Source organism: Acomys minous, assembly GCF_964271855.1.
Source record: "Acomys minous genome assembly, chromosome: 4".
Classification (NCBI taxonomy): domain Eukaryota; kingdom Metazoa; phylum Chordata; class Mammalia; order Rodentia; family Muridae; genus Acomys; species Acomys minous.
The window spans coordinates 36,542,495-36,563,001 of record NC_140486.1 but is presented as its reverse complement, the minus strand read 5'-3'; the positions used below and the strand labels follow the sequence as shown (position 1 = coordinate 36,563,001).

At 40.6% G+C, this 20,507-nt stretch overlaps 1 protein-coding gene and 1 pseudogene across 2 annotated transcripts; both read left to right on the top strand.

The window, feature by feature from the left end:
* Nucleotides 1-4,739: 4,739 nt before the first annotated feature.
* On the top strand, nt 4,740-12,477 carry FAM170A (family with sequence similarity 170 member A). Its single transcript, XM_084779241.1, has 4 exons — nt 4,740-5,027; nt 9,079-9,219; nt 10,052-10,807; nt 11,698-12,477. Exons 1-4 carry the CDS (start codon nt 4,958-4,960, stop codon nt 11,814-11,816), a joined length of 1,086 nt encoding a protein of 361 aa, XP_084635367.1. The 5' UTR covers nt 4,740-4,957; the 3' UTR covers nt 11,817-12,477.
* Nucleotides 12,478-19,652: 7,175 nt separating this feature from the next.
* LOC311596017 (small ribosomal subunit protein eS7-like) lies at nt 19,653-20,140 on the top strand (annotated as a pseudogene). Its single transcript has one exon. The product of its transcript is annotated as a small ribosomal subunit protein eS7-like (transcript).
* Nucleotides 20,141-20,507: the final 367 nt, after the last annotated feature.

The window sequence follows — 20,507 nt, the reverse complement described above, 5'->3', positions numbered from 1 at the left end:
CACCGTGAGCACATTATGGTTTAGGTACACACTCACCAGAGGTTCCAGCTTTGGGCTATTATGAACTGCCAGGTACAAACATTTAAAAAATAAGATTGCTTTTGTGTGTATATAGGCTTTTCCTTGCATTGGGATAAAGGCCCAGGAAGGCGATTGCTGGGCCATTTGAAGTTACATTAATTTTAAAAATTGTTATTACTTCTGAAGGTGTTATTTGGTATTCCTACAGCAATGGACAGAGATCCAACCTTTCTACTCTTGTTAGCACATGCTATTGTCACCAGTATGTCTTTCTGTTGTTTTGATAGTCTCTTAGTGATATCTCACCATGGTTGAAGTGTATATTTTCCTAGTGGCCAATGATATTGACTACCATTTCATGCAATTACGTACTATGTACATCTCATGCCTAGGAATCCTCCTCTTCATGTCTTTTGTCCATTTTCTGATTGAATCAGTTAAATGCTGGGCTTTGAAACCTTTAAACAATCTGTTATAGGTATTAATTCTTCATTGGGTACATAGTTTGCAAAGGCTTTATGGGGGTTTATAGATCTCTTTTTACACCATTAATAAGATCTTTTCCTAGCAAGTGCTTTTAATTTTGATGCAGCCCAATTTGCCTATATTCTTATCATATGGTTTATGCTTTCAGTTTCAGGTTTAAGGAAACTCAAGCAGACGCAGGCACCCCTGCATGCAGCTGATGTCTCCTATCCTGGAGACTGTTTTCTCACTCTCTTCTCTAAAAGCTGGGCAGTCTCGTTCTGAGTCCATGACCTATTACTTTCCTAGCTTTATGCAATTCCACCATTCCACAGAGTTAACTTTTGTATAAAGTGTGAAGTGTATATGGCCGTTCATTTCCTTGTCTTATGACTATCCAATTGCCTCAGCACCATTTATTGAAACGGCTCTCTTTTCCCTGCTGAATTACTTCTGCAGTTTTCTCAAAAATCACTTCCTATATTTTCAGAAGTTTATCTGTACAATTTCTATTCTGTTCAATTGATTTATGTGCCATAGCTTAGATCATAGAACACAGTCTTGCTTATTGTTGAAAATAATGCCTTAAAATAGGGTAATTTTTTGTTCCTTTTCAAAATTGTTTTACTTACTGTAGCTCCTTTGCCTTTACATATAAATTTAAAAAAATCATGTCTGTAACTACAGAAGTTATTCTGGGATCTTGATAGGAATCATACTAAATGTATATTTAATTTTCAGGGAGTTGCATTTTACTATGTTGAGGCCTACTTTTCTGTCTTATGGCTTTCCAGTCTTGTATGTTATTTGTTAACTTTATAACTGCATCATTATTTGAGCTGTTATAAGCATTATTATTTTGGTTTTGGTGTTCACCTGCCCACTGATAATACCTAGGAGTGCTAGTCAGCTCTCCATACTCGTGAATTCCTATGATCCCTTTTGCTTGTCATAACAACAGTTTCCACTTCACTAACAGGACACCAGGTATCATAAGTTGCTTAGAGAAGACTAAAGGGGGCTCTGTATAATATGAATGTTAGTTATCATTTTATTTGAGAGTCTTGAGCATTTGTACCTATTTTAATTTACAGGAAGTCCAAGAACCAGTTCGGCATGGATATTGACAGCCGATTATGCTACCCTGTAATTCTGGTTATTTTTCTTAATTTTGTTTAGGAGTTTCTTCTCCCTCCACAGCTGCCTTTGTTCCTCCCTTGCTCCCTCCCTCTGCAGTGCTTATCTTTTCCTAGCGTGTCTTATTTCTCTGCAGTTTTTTTTTGTTACCCAATGATATTATCTACAAATGGGAGTTGTTTCATTTCCCCCATCCCATCTGTGTAGATTGTCTTTTCTTTTCATGCCTTATTTGACTGGCTACACCTTCCATCTTTATCCTAAGGACATCATCATTAAGAGCAGTGTGTGGAGACAACTTTGCTGAATTTGCATTCCTAGGGGGGAAATGTGCAGTAGTTTACTGTTAAATGTGTTACAATCTAAGCAGTAGATCTCTTTATTGAGCTTGGAGATTTCTCTCTACTCATATTTGTATGAGATTTTAAAATCCCTAATAGATATTTTCACATTATTTTGTTGTACCAGTTGCAATGACTTTAGCCAGTTTGTATTAGTACAACACAATGTTCGACAAGCCGTTAATGAAGTTTCTTTCTTTCTTTCTCTCTCTCTCTCTCTCTCTCTCTCTCTCTCTCTCTCTCTCTCTCTCTCTCTCTATTTTGGTGACCCAAAGTCCAGGATCAAGGGGTCTTGGCTGAGCCTCCCTTGAAGGCTTCACAGGAGACAGTCCTATCACAGTGAGAGTGCAAGTGAGAGGAAGGATCACATCTCAACCAGGAAGCACACAACCTGATGCCTGGCATGTCCCTCTTCTGATAGCTACCAGGAAGTTGTATGAAAGCTACTCAACTTCCTTCTGAAGGTATTTTTCCAGGGGCCTAGGGCCCTTTTCATTAGGCCTACATTCTTAAAAGGTCTGCTCTTCCTGGTACTGCTACCCTAGGAACCATGTGGTTAATATATGAATGTGACTCAAATCACATTCAAACTAGAGTATTAAGAGTTTATCTTTTATCAGCTAGCTAATATAATAAACCATACTGAGTGACTTTCAAATATTAGATCATCCTTACATCCTTGGAAAAATACTCCAGTTTTTAAAATAAGGTGTAATTTCTTTTTTGTATATTGCTGAATTACATTGTTAATGCTTTGTGGAGGATTTTTGCATCTTTACTATGAGGAATATTGGTATAAGGTTATTTTGTGTGTGTTTCTATTGTGTTTGCCTTGTTTTGGTTAGGGTATTAAATTTAGTTTTTTCATGTAAAAACCGTTTTAGAATTGACATTCATTCTTCTAAAAAATACATCACAGAATTCTCCAGTATAATCACGTGGTCTTGGAGATTTCATCTGAAAGTTAACAACCATACATTTGACTTTCCTTTACAGTTACAAGGCTACTCAGCTATATCATGTTGTATGAGTTGCAGTTGATTGTGTTTTCTGAGAAGTTGGTCTCTGAGAACTGGTTCATCCCAGTTATCAAATATGTATGTATGTATGTATGTATGTATGTATGTATGTATGTATCTATTTATCAATCTATCTATCATCTCTAGTACTGGGAAGTTATTTTTTGATATTATTGTTTTAACTTTTAAAAAATGTATATAGTGTATGTGGTGTCTTCTTTTTTATTCTTGATAATGCCAATTCTCTGGGTAGGGAAGATTATCCAGTCTGATTTCAATATGTGTGCATTTTCAGACAAATTATACATTGGTATATTTGTGTCATAACATTTCAATAATTCATATGAAGAGTTGTGTCATCTTCCTGTCCTTTCTACATTTTCTTCTTCTCTCACTTCCTGACCCATAATGATGCGTGTTTGTAGTGTAAAGTGTACTTCTAGGTTTGAGACTCTGAGTAGCACATGGATGCCTAGTGCATGCTTTCCCCGTGTTCTTTAAAGATCATAAAAAGAAATTGGTACAGGAAGTCAGAGTGAGGTAGAGAAGAAATAGAAACCATTCTTGTCTTAAGGTGACAGGTAACATAAAGCAATGCCAATTTTGGTTTTTGATATCATGTTTGCTATTCGAAGGAAAACTAGTGCCAAGTGCTGCAGACATGTCTCGCTGCGAGTCACACCACTAAGTACTTTCTCTGTGGTTTTCCCTTTATACATATTAGCCTTGGCATTCTTGCCCTTAGTAACAGAGAATTTTTCTCATATCTATGTCAGAATATATTCTCCAGAGCAAGGCAAAGTCACTTTATGATTCCTTAAAATCTAAAAATAGCCCAACTTTGAGGACGGGTAGTGCTCTCACTAGATCTGCCTTGTATTTAGGCTCCTCAATCCACAGTGTGATCATATGTCCCCAAGGCTGCTCCCCAAGGGTGAATTTAGAGTGACTTCACTTGGTGGCTGTTAGATTCAGGAGTCTCTCTGCCTTACCATGGAGAGTATATAACCTGTCTGCAAGAAACAGTGTGTCATTTTCCCCCTCACACTTCTATTTAACTGTCAGTTTAACCTTGGTCCTGTTCAGGCTTTGTGTGTATTTCCACCTGTCTTTCTTGTAAATCATACAGGACTGTGGCACTGGGGGTGGCCATTAGAATTCCTGGCTGCCATGGCTCCTGTACTTCAAGCAGGACAGGTTTGCATGGTTCTGTTATTTGACCAAAACAGCAGTCTCCTTTTGGCATTTTTAAAAAATCTATCTCTCAGCTACACATCAAGAGTTCTCTTTCCCACTGTTTACATATACCTCTAATATAATTGGTATTTTCACATCTTCAGTAGAGAAGAGCGTGAACATATAACCTAAAAAAAATTCTACTTATTTTATGTTTTTGGACCAGTAGTCTGTTTTCTGCAAATTTGGGCTTTACAGACAATTTATCAACTGTTTCAGCCCTGCCAATACCTCTTCCCTGAGCAATGAACACCAAGCCTGCTACCTGCTTAAGGGCAGAAATGAAAGGGTGAAATAAAAGGAGAAAAGAAAAAAAAAATGAAATAGAAACATGTTAACATCTAAAAATATTCTGCCACAATTGAGAGACAAGAATTTAATTCCTTAGAGAGGTTCCATTGAGGAAAAGGAATTGTTCTTGCAAACAGGGTTTCTGAAGCTGCAGAAACTGTATTAGACTGGGGTCCATAGAATGCTTTGATGTCATCATTGAGAACTCTCCAGTAGGCCTGGTGACCTTTGACCCTTAACAGCCATGCAGCGTGGTGAACACTGGGCAGGCCTGCTGTTTGATTAAATAATCTGAGTTCTTCAGCCAGTTAAGAGACTTGATTATTTTTAATTTTTGTTGAATTATCTCAACGGATATCCTGAAGGCCAAAAAGGGCCAGCTAACCTGTAGGGAAAAGGTGAAATTGGACTTTAAGTATCCTCGAAGGGAGTGTTCTGGCTGACACTATGAAACGGCGACAAAAGAGGAAACATCTGGAAATTGAGGAGTCCAAGGAAGGTGATGAGAAGGCAGGAGGTATGTGCTGGGCAGCTTGGCTAGGGGCACAAGGGATGCTGACCAGTTTAGCTTCCTCTAGGAAGGCGTGGCTGAGGAGGATTCAGATGAAGCAGAGAGGCAGAGATAGCTTGTCAGCTGATGCTGCCAGATCTATCTCCGATGTTTCGGTGGCATGAGACAGTGCAGAGAGTTCTGATACTCACGGCGGAAACGTAGTTGTGTTGCTTATAAACCTCCTTTCTGGCCATTTCCTGGCCACTGGCATTTGGAACTATGGACCCCAAGCTTGCTGAGGTCTCAGCAATAAGACTTAGGGGTGCAGAATTTCTGAGATCCCTTTCTGCATGCACATCTCTTATAGTTTTCGTCTCCCCCCCCCCCCCCAGTAAAACGGGTTGGAGCAGTTACTGGGATTGCTAAAAAGAGAGTCTCACAGAGTCTTTTAGTTAAGAGTAAAGAGTTAATGGGCCTTGTTGAGAAATATTTTGAGAAATAAAATGCTTGTTCAAAAGATTAAGAGTTTGTTAGAATTGATGTATTATTGAAACCATGAAAGTTTTATTCCTCGAATAGAAAGAATTTAAAAGCGGTCCATTAGAGTTTGTGGACATACAGGTTTTATACTTTACAGAGGAAATGGAAAGGTAGGGAGAGACCAAGGTCATAACAGATGGGGTGAAAATCACCAGGACCCTAGAGAAAGCAGAGGCCACTGATAGTTGCTGGCTTGTATCCTAGCATGTAAGATAACTACAATTATTAAATGCAAAAAACATGTGGGCTGGGCAGATGGCTTAGTAGTGAAGAGGACTTACTGCTTTTGCGAGGGGACCTGGGCTCCATTCGAAGAACGCACATGTTGGCTCAGAACCATTGATAACTCCAGTCCCAGGGGATCAGATGATCAGATGCCCTTTTCTAACATCCCTGGGCACCAGGAATTTACATGGTGCATATACATACATGCAGGCAAAACACCCATACACGTAAAATAAAATGAATCATTAAAAAGGTTAAAAAAAAAAAGTGGATTCCTATGAAATGGTAGTCATGTGTAGGAAGTGGAACAGAATTGAACCCAACATAGATGCTCAGATGGAGGCTTTTGCCCAAAGTAGAGCCCAGCAGCTTCCACGGGCCCCCGGACTTGAAGACCATGGGCTGAGCCCACAGAAACAGTGACTCAAAGTGCTGTCAAATTCTCTCTGGCAGCCACTGGAAAGTGAAGGCAATGAATCTAACTCCTCCATTTACCCGTATATCATAGGCTGTTTTTTCTGGGTATACTTATTAAGAGGAGAAATAGTCACTAACTGTGAAATATGTAAGTTACAGTTTCTGTATCCTTGCTTAGACCAGGCTGATATTCAGTGTATGTGATAAAATATGCAAAGCTCTGATGAGGGTCTTTCATGAGATATGTCCCATATGTGCCCTGATACAGAAAGATGTCCTATATCTCTATACTCTGAGAACACATGGCCATATAAACACACCATCTCTTTACCACATGCATACACAGCCCATGTATGTGACAGTTTTCTCTTCACAGACTTCTACTGTGTGTGTTTGTGATTGTGTGTGTGTTGCATATGTGCCTCCTAAATATGCTTTAAGGAGGACCAGTCATATGCTATAGTATATATACATGTACATATGCATGTAGTAATACCAGGCCTGTTTTTACTAATCACAACAAAACACAAAATCTTTTACATAGTGCCTTTTATTAGGGATGCCAAATAAAACATAAGTTTTCTACTTAAATTTGAATTTCAAATAAGATACAAATGATCATTTAGTATGTATAGGACATATTTGCTTTACAAATATGTCTGTGATTTACTTTAAATTCTAACTGAATTGGATACCAGACATTTTTTTTTTTTTTGTTTCTTAAATCTGGTAACCCTTATATATATTCACCATACATTGACCTAGTATGTATTTCTGCTCAGTGCCTGCCTTTCAAGACTATAATGGAAAGTTCAGTTCAAAGATGAACTTTAGTTTAGTGTCCTCAGAGCCTAGAAAAATGCCTCACACATCACAGCTATTTACTAAATATTACCTCAACGAATGAAACACACTTCATGGGAAAGTTTACATATTTCCTAACAGAAGATTCTCTACATAGAGACCATATTCCTACTGTATCCACCACTTTGACCTTACACTTATTTATTTATTTTTTTACTTTTTAAAAAGTATGTTTCTTTTTTAACGCATACATTTGTATTATTACACGTGAATAAAATACATACGGAGGAAGAACCATGAGACAATCAGGAATTATATAAATGTTACATTCATAGTGATTTGGCTATTTGTATTTGGCAAACTTGAAGTAAACATCTTTCCTATCTTGTTGGGTCTAATTTTCTGAATGAAGCTCAATATCTATCATATCTCATGTCTATTAACTGAAAAATCTATCTTGATCTAAAAACATCTTAATCCCTAACCTACTAAATTTAATTGAAAGACTAAACTATCTAGTCTTCAACCTCATCAGAGATTTGAGAAGGAATAAAACTTAAATACCTGAGTGAATCAGAAGTGCAGGTTAGCAGCTTCCAAAATGAAAAAAATGACTGAGACAGTTTGTTGCCTGAACAGTCAGTCACTCAAAACTCTCTATAGTGTTGGAGCATCATCTTCAGCTTTCTGACTCAGTATATCTGACAAACATACTTGCAAGGTAGGAAGTGTTGAGGATTTACTTATCCTCTCAGCAGAGTTTGGCCATTGCCTCTGTCTGCATCTAAACTTGCCTATTTTTAGGCAGAATTCTGTCTGTGGCAGAAACAAGGAAGTTTTGCCCCATGCCTTGTTTGCCACATTTAAAGCCAATTCCATAAGGAGGTTCTTTGATGTTCATTATCTTCTTTGAGGTGGGCTGGGTGTTGCCAGGAGTTAACTTTTGACCTCACATTTATTAAAGTTTGCCTTATCTACAATATTGTTATGCTTTTATTAAATAGCATAATAGCTGTCAGATTTTTAGAACAAGAACATATATCCTAATTCTAACAGATAGATATGATGCTATTGATATATGAGGTAAAATAGTTGAATAAGGTCTTCAATAGCCTCAGAGACACACAGAATATGGCTTTTAAAGTCATTTTAATAATCCTAAATTTCTTTGACAACAAGACAAGTTAACTCCTGGCAACACCCAGCCTGCCTCAAAGAAGATGATGAGCATCAAAGAGCCTCCTTATGGAGATGGCTTCAAATGCGCCAAACAAGCCACTGAGCAAAATGCCCTCCTTCCTGCCACAAACAGAATTCTGCTTAAAAATGGGCAGCTTAGTTGCAGGCAGAGTTGATGGCCACACTGTGCCAAGACAGGGTAAGCAAGTCCTTAATAGTTCCTGCCCTGCGAATAAGTCCACCAGAGATATTAGGCCAGAAAGCCGAAGACGAGGCTCCAACATTATAGAGAGTTGGGTGACTCTTTAGGCAGTAAACCGTCTAAGTCAATTGTACATTTTTGGAAGCTGCTAACCCGCACTGCTGGTTCACTCAGGAATTTAAGTTTTATTCCTTCCCAAGTCTCTGAGGGGCATCGAAGACCAGATACTGTAGTTTTACAATCAAGTTTAGTTGGTTAGGGGATAAGATCTTTTTAGATCAAGATAAATTTTATTTATTTTAGGCATATTGTGTTTTTCTCTTTTGCTTGCATGTATGTGTGTGTGCATGCCTGATACCTGTAGAGTCCTGAAGAAGGAATTGGATCCTCTGGGGGCTGGAGCTACAGATAGTTGTGAGCTGCCATGTGGGCATTGGGCATCAAACCCAGGTCCTCTGCAAGAGTAGCCAGTACTCTCAACCACTGAGCAATCTCTCCAGCCCCTACTCTTACATTTTTTCATGAAGACACTAATAAGATAACTTATGGCTGTGATTAAGCACTAAAATATCTATTAGGGCCAGATTCCAAGCCATATATATTAATCATAATCATTATATATGAGACAAAGTAAGTATTTGTTGGAAGGTAAGTGATGTAAAAACATGGCCAACCACCATATCTTTGTGCCTTTTATAACTTCTTCAGGAATTTCAAAGTCACAAGAGGATGGTCCTCAGCCTGAATCTACTGGAGGGACCCAAGCCCAGAGCCCAGGGGTAGGAGAGGTCTCCCCTGCCTCCGAATACTTCTCCTGTGTTTCTTCTCCACACCAGCTCATCCATCATAGTAAGGGTGCAAGGCTCCTTGGGTGTGACATGCCTTGGGTATGGGGCTACTTGGGTGAAACTCTTTGGGTGTGGGTCTCAGGGTGTAGTGCCGAAGGCAAGCAGAGTCAAGGATAAGGCTGAGAGGAAGCCGAGGGAAGTTGGGGATGGTCATGGTTTAGGAAAGAAGCCCAGACAAAATTCAGAGATACCAAGGGAGTTGGAGGTTGGTGAAGGAGTTCCTGATTCATGGCTTCATCACGGTGAGAGGTCATGAAATAGTGGCTAGAAGGGTCTGGGCTGGGGGCAGCAGGCTAAGGAGTCAGATAGGCGCCTCGAGAGGAATTGTACAGCTTCTGCGCTTGGATTTGCATTCAGAGTTCTCCATAGTTCTTCAGTGTAGACATTAATGTAATGGATCCACACCCAGCACAAACTCACAGACTTCACACATAGCGATACTCCACACAATATGGACAGTCTCAGTACGTGCATAGTACGAAAGGGCATGGCCCATGATGCTATTCTTGGACACCATAGTCCACGTTCCACAAATACCTCACCAGTGAGGTCACGGGATCCCATCTTCACTGCGTACACACTCTACTTCCCTTCGTACACTCTTCGTTTCTCACTTTCCTACTCCACACTCCTAAGTACACACCATCTGCTAATATTCTCATACATAAACCGCCACATACAGCACCCTATAAAATGAGCAGGAAACACCATCCTCACCATCGAATCCTACCTCCCCAAGGTCTCCTCTCCTGTGTCACACATGCTGTCTGTCATTCATGTTCCCTCAGCTTTCTCTCTGCAGACGATCTTATATTTCTAATTTCAATTCCCAGGAAGCCGGAATTTCCAAGGCAGTTCCAACCCCAGATCACCATTAGACCAGGTCCCGGAAGGAGAGGCGACTACTGTTCCTTCACAACATGCCTTGTCATCCGGTCCATCTTATAAGACTTGTGTGTCCTCTCTGTGTATAAACAAAGAGGGCAGGGGGATGAAAATATATTACATGCAGGTGCAAATGAGAAAAGGTGTGGCTATTTCCTGGGACACAAAAGAAACTTCGGAGTCCCCAGAAAAGCAGCCAAGGTTGGAAGAAGCCACTCTGCCTGAGGGTGTGTGGGTCGGCACTCCACCCTCTGACGTGTCCACCAGAAACCTCCTGTCGGACAGCGAACCCATTGGGGAAGAGAAAGAACAAGAGGAAAAGCCAGAGTCAGACAGCCCGCCAGGGTCACCTATGGTTGAAGAGAGACCCAGGGCCAGGACACCTGACTGGATGGTGACCATGGACAACGGCTTCAGGTGCATGGGCTGCTGCAGGGTCTTCACCACCTTGGAGAACCTCCAAGAGCACGTGCGGTACGGCATGAGGGAGGGCTTCAGCTGCCACGTCTTCCATCTCACCATGGCTCAGCTGATCGGCAACATGGAATCAGAGGGCACCCAGGGCAATGTAGAGGACAACCGCGAGGAAAAAGAGAAGCCTAAGGGAAAGAGCGCCGAGGAGCAGCAGCCCACGGAGGAGGACGCGGTGAAGAAGCCGTGGAGCCAGTGTCCAGGCTGTGTGTTTGATTCTCCAAAGGACAGAAGTGAGCAAGGGCTGGGTCTCCTGAGCGAGCTGCGCCCTCTCAAATACAGGCTTGCAGCCCTGTCAGGAGAGAGAGAGGGCGTTTGTCAGCAGCTCTGGGAATGATGAAAGGGGAATTAACTGGGCCCCCTGCTTCTCGCTCAGGAATCTTACACGACTGTAAATTGGGATTTGTCCCGAACTTTCCAGCTCCTGCAGGAAATTTAGATCATTTCTAAGGGCCGACAGAGAACCTTTCCTCATTAAGAAGTGGCCTTATTTTGGTTTCCACACAGCAACTGAGATTCCTGGGCCAGAAGAGCCTGCAAGATGGGGTGGCCTTCTCTTTGGAGAGGTAAGGTCCACAGGAAGTTTATAGACTAGGAAACATATGGAACAGAGAGGTGACCTGTGCTGGGCTGTTTGGGGGGCACACCAAGTTCTCCCAGGGAAACTGAGAAACTGGAGAGTTTTGACTGGGAACGTTTTCTGTTCCTACGTGATTATGCTCTACTTTAAGAGGAAATGGGGTTGTCCCTCTAGGAAGACAGCTCAGCACACCCCCAGGGACCAGGACTGGCCTGTAGAGAGGACGGGGACCCAGCAGGATCAGAGGTTTGGGCCTGAAGGTTTTCAGTCTGAGTTGAGGGCTCATTGGCCCACAGACATAGCCCTGTGGGGAAGACGGAACTGTAGAGAGAAGAAAGGAAGGCACATGAAAGCGAGGTCTCCAGAAACCTGGGCACATTCTAGAACTTGTATTTTGCCGCAGTGGATCTGGACATAAAGTCACCGTGTATGACTGTACGCATGACTGTAGAATGCAGATAAAAGTAGAGGGCAGTTGACTAGCAGCATCCATGGGAGTTCTCATCTCTTCCTGTTCTACCATGTTTATTTTCTCAATCCCAGGAAGAAGAAGGGACCATCAAGACAGCAGTGGCAGCAGGCAGAATGCGAACAGTGTAAAGGAAGACGTAAAGGAAGATGTAAAGGAAGATGAAAAGTCCAGCACTCCGTCGAACACATAAACACCATACGCAATAAAGATCCTTTCCCATACCATGCCTGGCTGTGCTTTTAGCAAAATATTTGAGCTGCCCATCTACCCAGCTCTAGAAGTTGGCCAACGGCCTTTCACTCCAGCGTTAACACGTGTCTGTCTTGGACTACAGGCCGTGCAGACTGAGGCTGCAGCTGTGTACGTGACAGCTCTTCCACTTAGCACACTGTCTCACCCAGATGAGCTAAAACTTTATTTTTCCTTTATTTTTCATATGTTCTTATACTTTCAAAATCTGACCCCAGCACCTTTGAGCCTACTGCTGTTAACCACCCAACAGGGATACAGGAGACCCTGAGGTCTGATTTTGGTGCCACTTGTGAGGTTGTCCACGGTCTTTGAAAGGTGAGGGGCAGCAACATGTCTCTGAATCTGAATAGAGCAAAATAGGGGCCCAGAGGGCAGATGGGGTTAGAAAGAAAGAGTGTGAAGTGCAGAGCCCTTTAGTTCAAATACATTAATATCTAACCCTTTAGTCTTATGAGTTGCTTAAGGTCTTTCAATAGGAGGGAATTCATGCCTGGGTATGGGAGCAGTTGGACAGGGGAAGACTATGGGGTGAAAATTATGTAAATAAAGTACATAATAAAGTACATGTACGAGATTCTCAACAAAATAAAATATTTCAAAAGATGCAATTAAAGTTCATTCTCTGAGACCCACCCAGATGGACTCTACAGTATTCTAGGGTTTTGAATACTCACCACTTCTTCCTCAGGGTATGAGGTGTCCAGCTACCAGCTCAAGCCTTCCAGTTTTGAGGCTTTTGCTTGAATATGTTTTTGTTGGGAAATGTTTTAGATGCATGTCATGTAGCTTTCACACATTACTGTTTTCTCTCTCTTTTTGGTTTTTTGATCCAGGGTTTCTCTGTGTAGCCGTGACTGTCCAGGACTTGCTTTGTAGACCAGGCTGGCCTCGAACTCACAACGGTCTGCTTGCCTCTGCTTCCCTAAGTCCTGGGATTAAAGATGTGCATCAACACACACCGGCTTCTTTCTTTTTTTTCTTTTATCGAAACTAGATTCTTTTCTCATACAGTATATCCTGATTATAGTTTTCACTCCCTCAACTCCTTCCAGTTCCCTCCCATCCCCTCAGGATCCACTCCATTTCTGAGTCTCACGAGAAAAGAACAGGTCTCTAAGAGACAACCAAACTTGACAAAATAAAATATAAGATGAAACAAAAACTATCATACCAAAGGTAAACACAGCAACCCAACAGGAGGAAAAGAGTGACAAGAATAGGCACAAGAGTCAGAGACCCACTTGTTCTCACAGCCAGGAGTCCTATATATGCTAATAGCTACAGTATTATGCACAGAGGACCTATTGTAGACCCATGCAGGCCCTGTGCTTGATGCTTCAGTCTCTGTGAGGTCATACATGCCTCGCATAGCTGATTTAGAGGGTCTTGTTCTCCTGGTGTCCTCCTCACTCTCTGGCTATTAAAATATTTCTTCTTCTTCTTCTTCTTCTTCTTCTTCTTCTTCTTCTTCTTCTTCTTCTTCTTCTTCATCTTCTTCTTCTTCTTCTTTTTCTTCTGCTCCTTCTCCTCCTCCTTCTTATTCTTCTTCTTTGGGATTTCCTAATCTCTGAGGGAAGGGGTGTGATGGAGACTTCCAACTTAGACTCTCTTGCCACATAATATTCTTCTGTGGGTCTCTGCATCTGTTCCGATCTGCTTCAGTAGGAAGCCTTTCTGATAATAGCTGGATAAAAGAGACTGATCTGTGAGTATAGCAGAATATCACTAGGAATCACTTTATTGATTTTGTTATAGACCAGTAGTGTTTGTTTTTACTCTAACTTTCTAGGCTATCTACTCTTTGGTACTTGGTTACCCAAGCAGTGTCTGGCATGGGTTCCTTCTGGTGGAGCGGGCCTTAAATCAAAACAGACATTTTTTGGCTACTTCCACAAGTTCGGTGCCACCATTGCCCTAGCATATTTTGTAGGTAGGATACATTGTAGGTCAAAGGTTTTGTGGCTGGGCTGGTGTCCACATTTCTTTTCTTTTCTTTTCTTTTTTTTTCTTTTTTTTTTTTTTTTGGTAGCCTATAGAGTACCTTCCTGCACCGAAGAGATTAGAATGTACGGATGAAGGCTCCATATAGGCACCAGCTTGACTTTTTCATGTTTGTTATCCTTGGCAATGGGGCCCTGGTGTCAGTTTTCAGACAGTAATCGTAGTAACAGCCTGAGTTGTTTGGGGATTTCCATGGGACCCTCTTGGTCAACCATTCAGTTGAATCCAACCCAGTCCTACCACCAGAAGCCTCATCTTTCCACAAGAGATGGCCTGTTAAGACTCTTTTAAATAAGATTTATTTATTATTTATACAGTATTTTGCCAGAATGTAGGCCGAAAGAGGGCACCGGATCTCATTATAGATGGTTATGAGCCACCCTCTGGCTGCTGGGAATTGAACTCAGGACCAGGACCATTGGAAGAACAGCCAGTGCTCTTAACCTTTGAGCCATCTCTCCAGGCCCTGCGGTTAAGACTCTGTATACATCATTACTATGGGTTCTTATTAGCATCACTTTTTATAGATTCCAGATTTATAGTTTTCACTGCCGTAGGTTTTGACCCCACTCCCAAATGTCCTCCCTCAATTGCAGAAATCTCTCCCTGCATTCTCTCTTTCCACCCCATTTTTCTCCTACCTGATTCCTCCCAAGCTGCTCCAGACTCCACCCATCCACCCACATTCTCCCCTTAAAATCTAGTCTATTTCCCACACCTGAGAGATCTATGCACCCCCCCCTTACACCCCTCATCTTTATTTAACCTCTCTGGGTCTATGGGTTGTAGCTTGGTTATTATTTACTTACTGGCTAGTATCTTCTTATAAGAGAATATACACGATATTTATTTTTCTGGGTCAGGGTTACCTCACTCAGGATCAGTTTTTTCAATTCCATTCATTTGCTTACAAATTTCATGATGTCATTTTTTTTAAAAAACAACTGAGTAGAACTTTGTTGTATAAATGTATCACATTTTCTTCCTTTCCTTTTTTTTTTTTGTACCACATTTTCTTTATCCACTCTTTTCAAGGGACGTTAGATTGTCTCCAGTTTCTAGCTATTATGAATAGAGCCACAATGAACATGGTTGAGCAAGTGTCTTTGTGGGAGGATGGAGAGGTCCTTCGCATATATGTCCAAAAGCGGCATAGCTAGGTCTTGAGGTAGATCAATCCCCAATTTTCTGAGGAAGCGCCATATTTATTTCCAAAGTGTCTGTACAGATTTGCAATCCCAGAAATGGAGGAGGGTTCCCGTCGCTCCACACTTCACCAGGATGCCTTGTGATTTTGATCTTAGCCATTCTGAATGATGTAAGATGGTATCTCAAAGTAGTTTTGATTTGTATTTCCCTGGTGGCTAAATATGTTGTACATTTCTTTACGTGCTTCTTAGCTATTTGAGATTCCTCTATTGAGTCTTCTCTGTTAATATCTGTTCCTCATTTTTAAATTGGGTTATTTGGTTTTTCGATATCTAATTTATTGAGCTCTTTATATATTTTTGATATTAGCCCTATATCTGATGTGGAGTTGGTAAAAATCTTTTCTCATTTGTTTTGTCCTATTGATGATGCCCTTTGTTTTACAGAAGCTTTTCAGTTTCGTGAGTTCCCATTTATTAATTGTTCATCGTGGTGCCTGAGCTGTTGATGTTCTGTTTAGGAAGTTGTCTCCTGTGCCAGTGCATTCAAGGCTGTTCCTCACTTTTTTCCTAATAAAAGTTTCAGTTCCCTTTCTATTAAGAAACTTAGTGTTTCTACAACTACTCAAAAGTTAAGCAAGGCTATAATGCTGGGTTTTGTTTTTTGTCTTTTTGCATTTTTTTCATCTTCTCTCCTATACCCTACATTTTCCCATCTCTTTTCTGTTTGAATTATAGGCATATGCAATCCTTTAAGTTAATTATTTACATAAATTTTCATTTTTTCAGGATAGCAGAAATTTAATTAAAGAAAGTAGATCCCATGTCATCATATGACTCCTTAGACGACTTCTTCCTCTTGTCTTTCTCCTTTGTTATAGCAGAGGGCAAAAGCAGCTGAAGGACCTTCAGCAACAGTGGACACAGAGAGGACCTTAGCATTCACAAGCATACTAGTAAGCTTCCATACACCCTGGCAATGGCATTTTCATTTTCTTGTTCATCTCATTGGTGACATTGTTGAGCTTGGCATCATCCAGCTTGATGCCTGTACTGTTTAGCATCTCCTTGATGTTGTTGGTACTGTGGAGAGCAATGTAGCATATGCAGGCTATGGTCAATAGACCACAGACATGTGATCTCAATGGTATCAGGTAGAGATAGTAAGTTTTTTCTTTTAAAATTATTATTTTATTGTATGTGTCTGTGGGTGCTTGTGTTATAGAACATGTGTGGAGGTCAGATGATAAGTTTGTGGAGCTGGTTTTTTTCTTTCCACTGTGGATTTTGGGGATTAGACTTAGGTCCTCAGGCTTGTGTGGCAAAGATCTTTACCTGCTAAGCTATCTCATTCATCTTTAGTCTTTTTAAAAATGTAAACATAATTATAAAAATTGCAAATAAAAAACAAATAACACACCAAAATTAACAAGATCCAGAGAATATATAAGTTAATTAGCTTATGAACAGTTAGAATAGTCACTCAGAATAGAAGTTGTGAAGGTTCACATTGGATGTTATACTTTTATTACCGAATATAGATTATACACCTAACCATCTAATCTTTTAATGACTAAAGCCTTCATAAAATTTTCTTTGACAAACCTATGGGCTTGAAGTCCCATTCTCTCCTGAGGGGCTTTTAACTGTTAATGGCTTCTGGGGGAGGGGTGTATTATTTTCTTTAATTGTGTAGCTATTGTGGGACTCCTTGAGAAGACAAAGGGGGTTAGAAGGAAAGGGGAGGGGGAAACAGAGGGTAAAGTGCTGTGGTAAGTGAATACAATCACAATACATTGTATGTATTCATGAAAGTGTATTAAAAAGCTTACAGACTATGTTTTAATTATTTTAGTGGAAGTAATTTTGATTATTTCAATTTATTATTTAAGGTTTTCCATTTCTTTTGAAACAGCATTATAATTTTCTATTTATTTTCTATATTACTTCAAACAAATTTATTGGTACAAAGTTACTCATGACTTTTTAATGGAATTCTTTGATTTAAAAATCTCTACTGTAGGGCTGGAGGAATAGCTTGGTTGGTAGAGTGCTTGCTAGTGTGCAGGAAACCCTAAATTATACCCCTAATAACACGAAGTCAGATGTAGTGTTCTTCACATGGAATCTGAATATCTGAGGTAGAGGTGGGAAGATCACAAATTTTAGGTCGTCTTTGACTATATAGCAAGATGAAGTCTGGGTGGGATACATGAGACTTTGTCTCAAAAAACCAACATCTTCCACTGCAATAAGTTTGCTACTGTGGTGGTTTGAGTGAGAATGGCCCACGTGTGTATGTGTGTGTTTGTGTGTGTGTGTGTGTGTGTGTGTGTGTGTGTGTGTGTGTGTGTGTGTATGTGTGTGCAAGCACGCAGGTATGTGCGTGTTTGAATATTTGGTCCCTAGCTATGGAAATATTTAGGAAGAGTAAGGAGGTATGGCTTTGTTGGAGGAGGTGGTTTTCTAGAGGTTTCAAAAGACTTATGCCATCGCCAGATTCCCCTTCCTGCCTCCCACTTGCAGATCATGATGTGGGCTCTCAGCTGCTACTTCAGCTGCCATGCCTTCACTCCACCATGACAGATTCTATCCCTCTGGGACTGTAGACATATTTGACCTCTTTCTTCTGTAAGTTGCTTTGGTCATGGTATTTTGTCACACAACAAACAGGAAAGTAACTAATACAGCTGCTTATGTGTTCAATAGTGTTTATTTATTCACTTTCTCACTTGCTCTACCACATTGGTTTTTATCATAATTTTCTATTTAAATAATGGAAACTGAATGCTCTGGCAATACTGGTATTTTGTATTATTTCCTTATCTTTAACTGTATCTTTAACTCTTCTTTATTTTTCTACTCAACTTTTTAATTTTTATAGTATTTATCAAACACATTACTTATTGATTTTTAAATATTCATATATTTGGGCATCCATTTATTTGGGCATGGCAACATACACCTTTATCTCAGCATTCAGAAGGCAGAGGCAAGTGGATCCCTTTTAGTTTGAGGTCAGCCTGGCTTATATAGCAAGTTCCAGGATAGCCAGGGCTCTGTAGAGAGACTTTATCTCAAACAAAGCAAAACAAAGCAAAAGAAAAACCAACCACCCACAAAAAAGAAAGTAAAAAAACAAAATCAAAATAAGTAAAAGAAAAATGCTCTTAAAGCTATGCAAATTGTTTAAAAGCGCCTTTTGCGATATTCTACAAGCATGATGTAGTATGCTTACATTGCCATTTATCTTTAAATATTCTGTTGCTCTTATTATAATATTCTCTTTGATCTATGAATCACCCAGAAAGACATTTTAAAGTTTTTAAAATCTCACTGTTGCCTGGCACACAGTCAGTGTTCTAACTGTCTCCTCTAAGGAGGATGACAAGATACTGGCTACGTGGGATTCGCTGTTGATCGTTTCTACAAATGCTCATGAAAACAGCTCTTCACACACTGTGCTGTCTTCACAAGAGCTAAGGAAACCAGAGGGAAGACAGTAGAGCTTGCTTTTAGTATAATAGTACAGAAAGAAAAGACAATGAAGAAGGCAGAGAGGAAAGAGTTGCCCACATCATGCCTGCTCCAGTTTTAAGCAGCCCGTTTTGGAAAAGAAAAGGGAGTTAAACGCAGGCCTTAGATTTGGAATCCGTTACTAGGCTTTCTAACATGAGACCCTGTGCTGGGCAAAGCCCCACAGATTCTTCTGCCACGCTCATTCTTCCAGACTCAGCTGCTAAAACTGCGTGAGGCCAGGCTGCTAACAGCCATGGCTCAAGCTCCAGCAGGGAGCAGGCAGCAGTGCTTCCTGCGCTGGGAGGCAGACCATGAAAAGTCACAGGGCTTTGTCTTGGAGCTCAGTGCCAAGCTTGCTGTGGTTAAGACCCAGGACTGGGTAGGAACTGGAAGGCCAGTACCATCAGAGCATTTAGAATGACAATGCCAGCAGGCTGGTGAGACACACCGAAGGTTTAGTGTCCGTTATTTCCTGGCTTGGAGTGGGCCTAAGATAATTTGCCTTCCTCAGGTCACTGTAAAAGTGTAGCATGAGAGTTTCACCATACAGAAGGAAAAAAAAAGTCAATGAGACTAATTATTAAGCAAAACTGTTATTTAGAAATGAAGAAGTAAATGTATTGCCATATAGAGAAGATCTAAAAGAAATCCTTTAAACTAAAGGGAAAACTCTTAATGAGCAGGAGGAAAATATGAGACGTTGTAAAACTTACCAGCAAAAGAAATTACACAAACTTCTAGCATTGTATATGTAGTTAATAAGCCATGCAGATCTCTACTATAAAGACTAAAAAGCTAAACAATTCTGAAACAATAACAACACTGTTAGGGATGAGATAGGCAATAAAGCGCAATATGACACAGGAAATCTACAATTAAAAATGTATTGAGAATAGAGATTGCACTTTTTAGAATATTTTATCTTGTTCATTTGTTTGTTCATATTCTCGTTCTTACAGTTATGCTAAGTTGCTAGCATATTTCAAAATACTTTCATAATCAAAAGATTTTTTTTGGAAGCTTCATGGCAAAAATATGTACTAGAGGAGCTGTTCTCACGATAGCTGGGCCTTTTTCTAAGCCGGGCACTCCGTAAGGATGAAGCTATGTTCAGCTCGAGCGCCAAGACTGTGAAGGCCAATGGCGAGAAGCTGGACGAATTCAAGTGTTGCGTCTCTCAGGCGCTGCTCGAGCTGGACATGAACTCAGATCTCAAGGCGTAGCTCCTGGAACTCAACATCACTGCGGCCAAGGAAATTGAAGTTGGTGGTGGGAGAAAAAGTTTAGTGGGAAGCACGCGGCTTTCAGTGCTCAGAGGAGGATTCTGCCCAAGCCAACTCGGAAAAGCTACACAAGAAATAAGCAGAAGCTCCCCCAGAAGCCGCACCCTGACAGCAGTGCACGACGCCATCCTTGAGGACTTGGTCTTTCTAAGTGAGTTTGTGGGTAGGAGGATCCGTGTGAAACTGGATAAGGTCATTCAGACAAAGCACAGCAGAGCAACGTGGAGCACAAGGTGGAAACCTTTTCTAGTGAGTTTAAGAAGCTCCCAGGCAAGGACGTTAACTCTGAGTTCCCAGAGTTTCAGTTGTGAAGAAAAAGACTGAAGAAAGTGTCATTCATAGTTAAGAAAAAAAAATATGTACCACAAATCCATAGTGGAATTTTTGCCTTAATTTTAAGGCTTGAATAACTTCCTGTTTTATCCTGATAAACAAACACCTTGGAAATCATCGCTTCTAAATTTACAAGAAAAACCTGGACAAACTGAAGCCAGACTTTTCATGGATTTAGAGAAACTGACTTTACAGAGTGAATCTTCTCTAGGCGATTTGGAGAGGTAAGTGCATTAATGAGACACACTTAAGATCTTTTGAGGAAGAGCCTCTGCAGCCCCCAGTGTTCTATGAGCACGCACATGACCATTTTAACGAATTGCTAAAGGCTGATTGTGGGTTAGC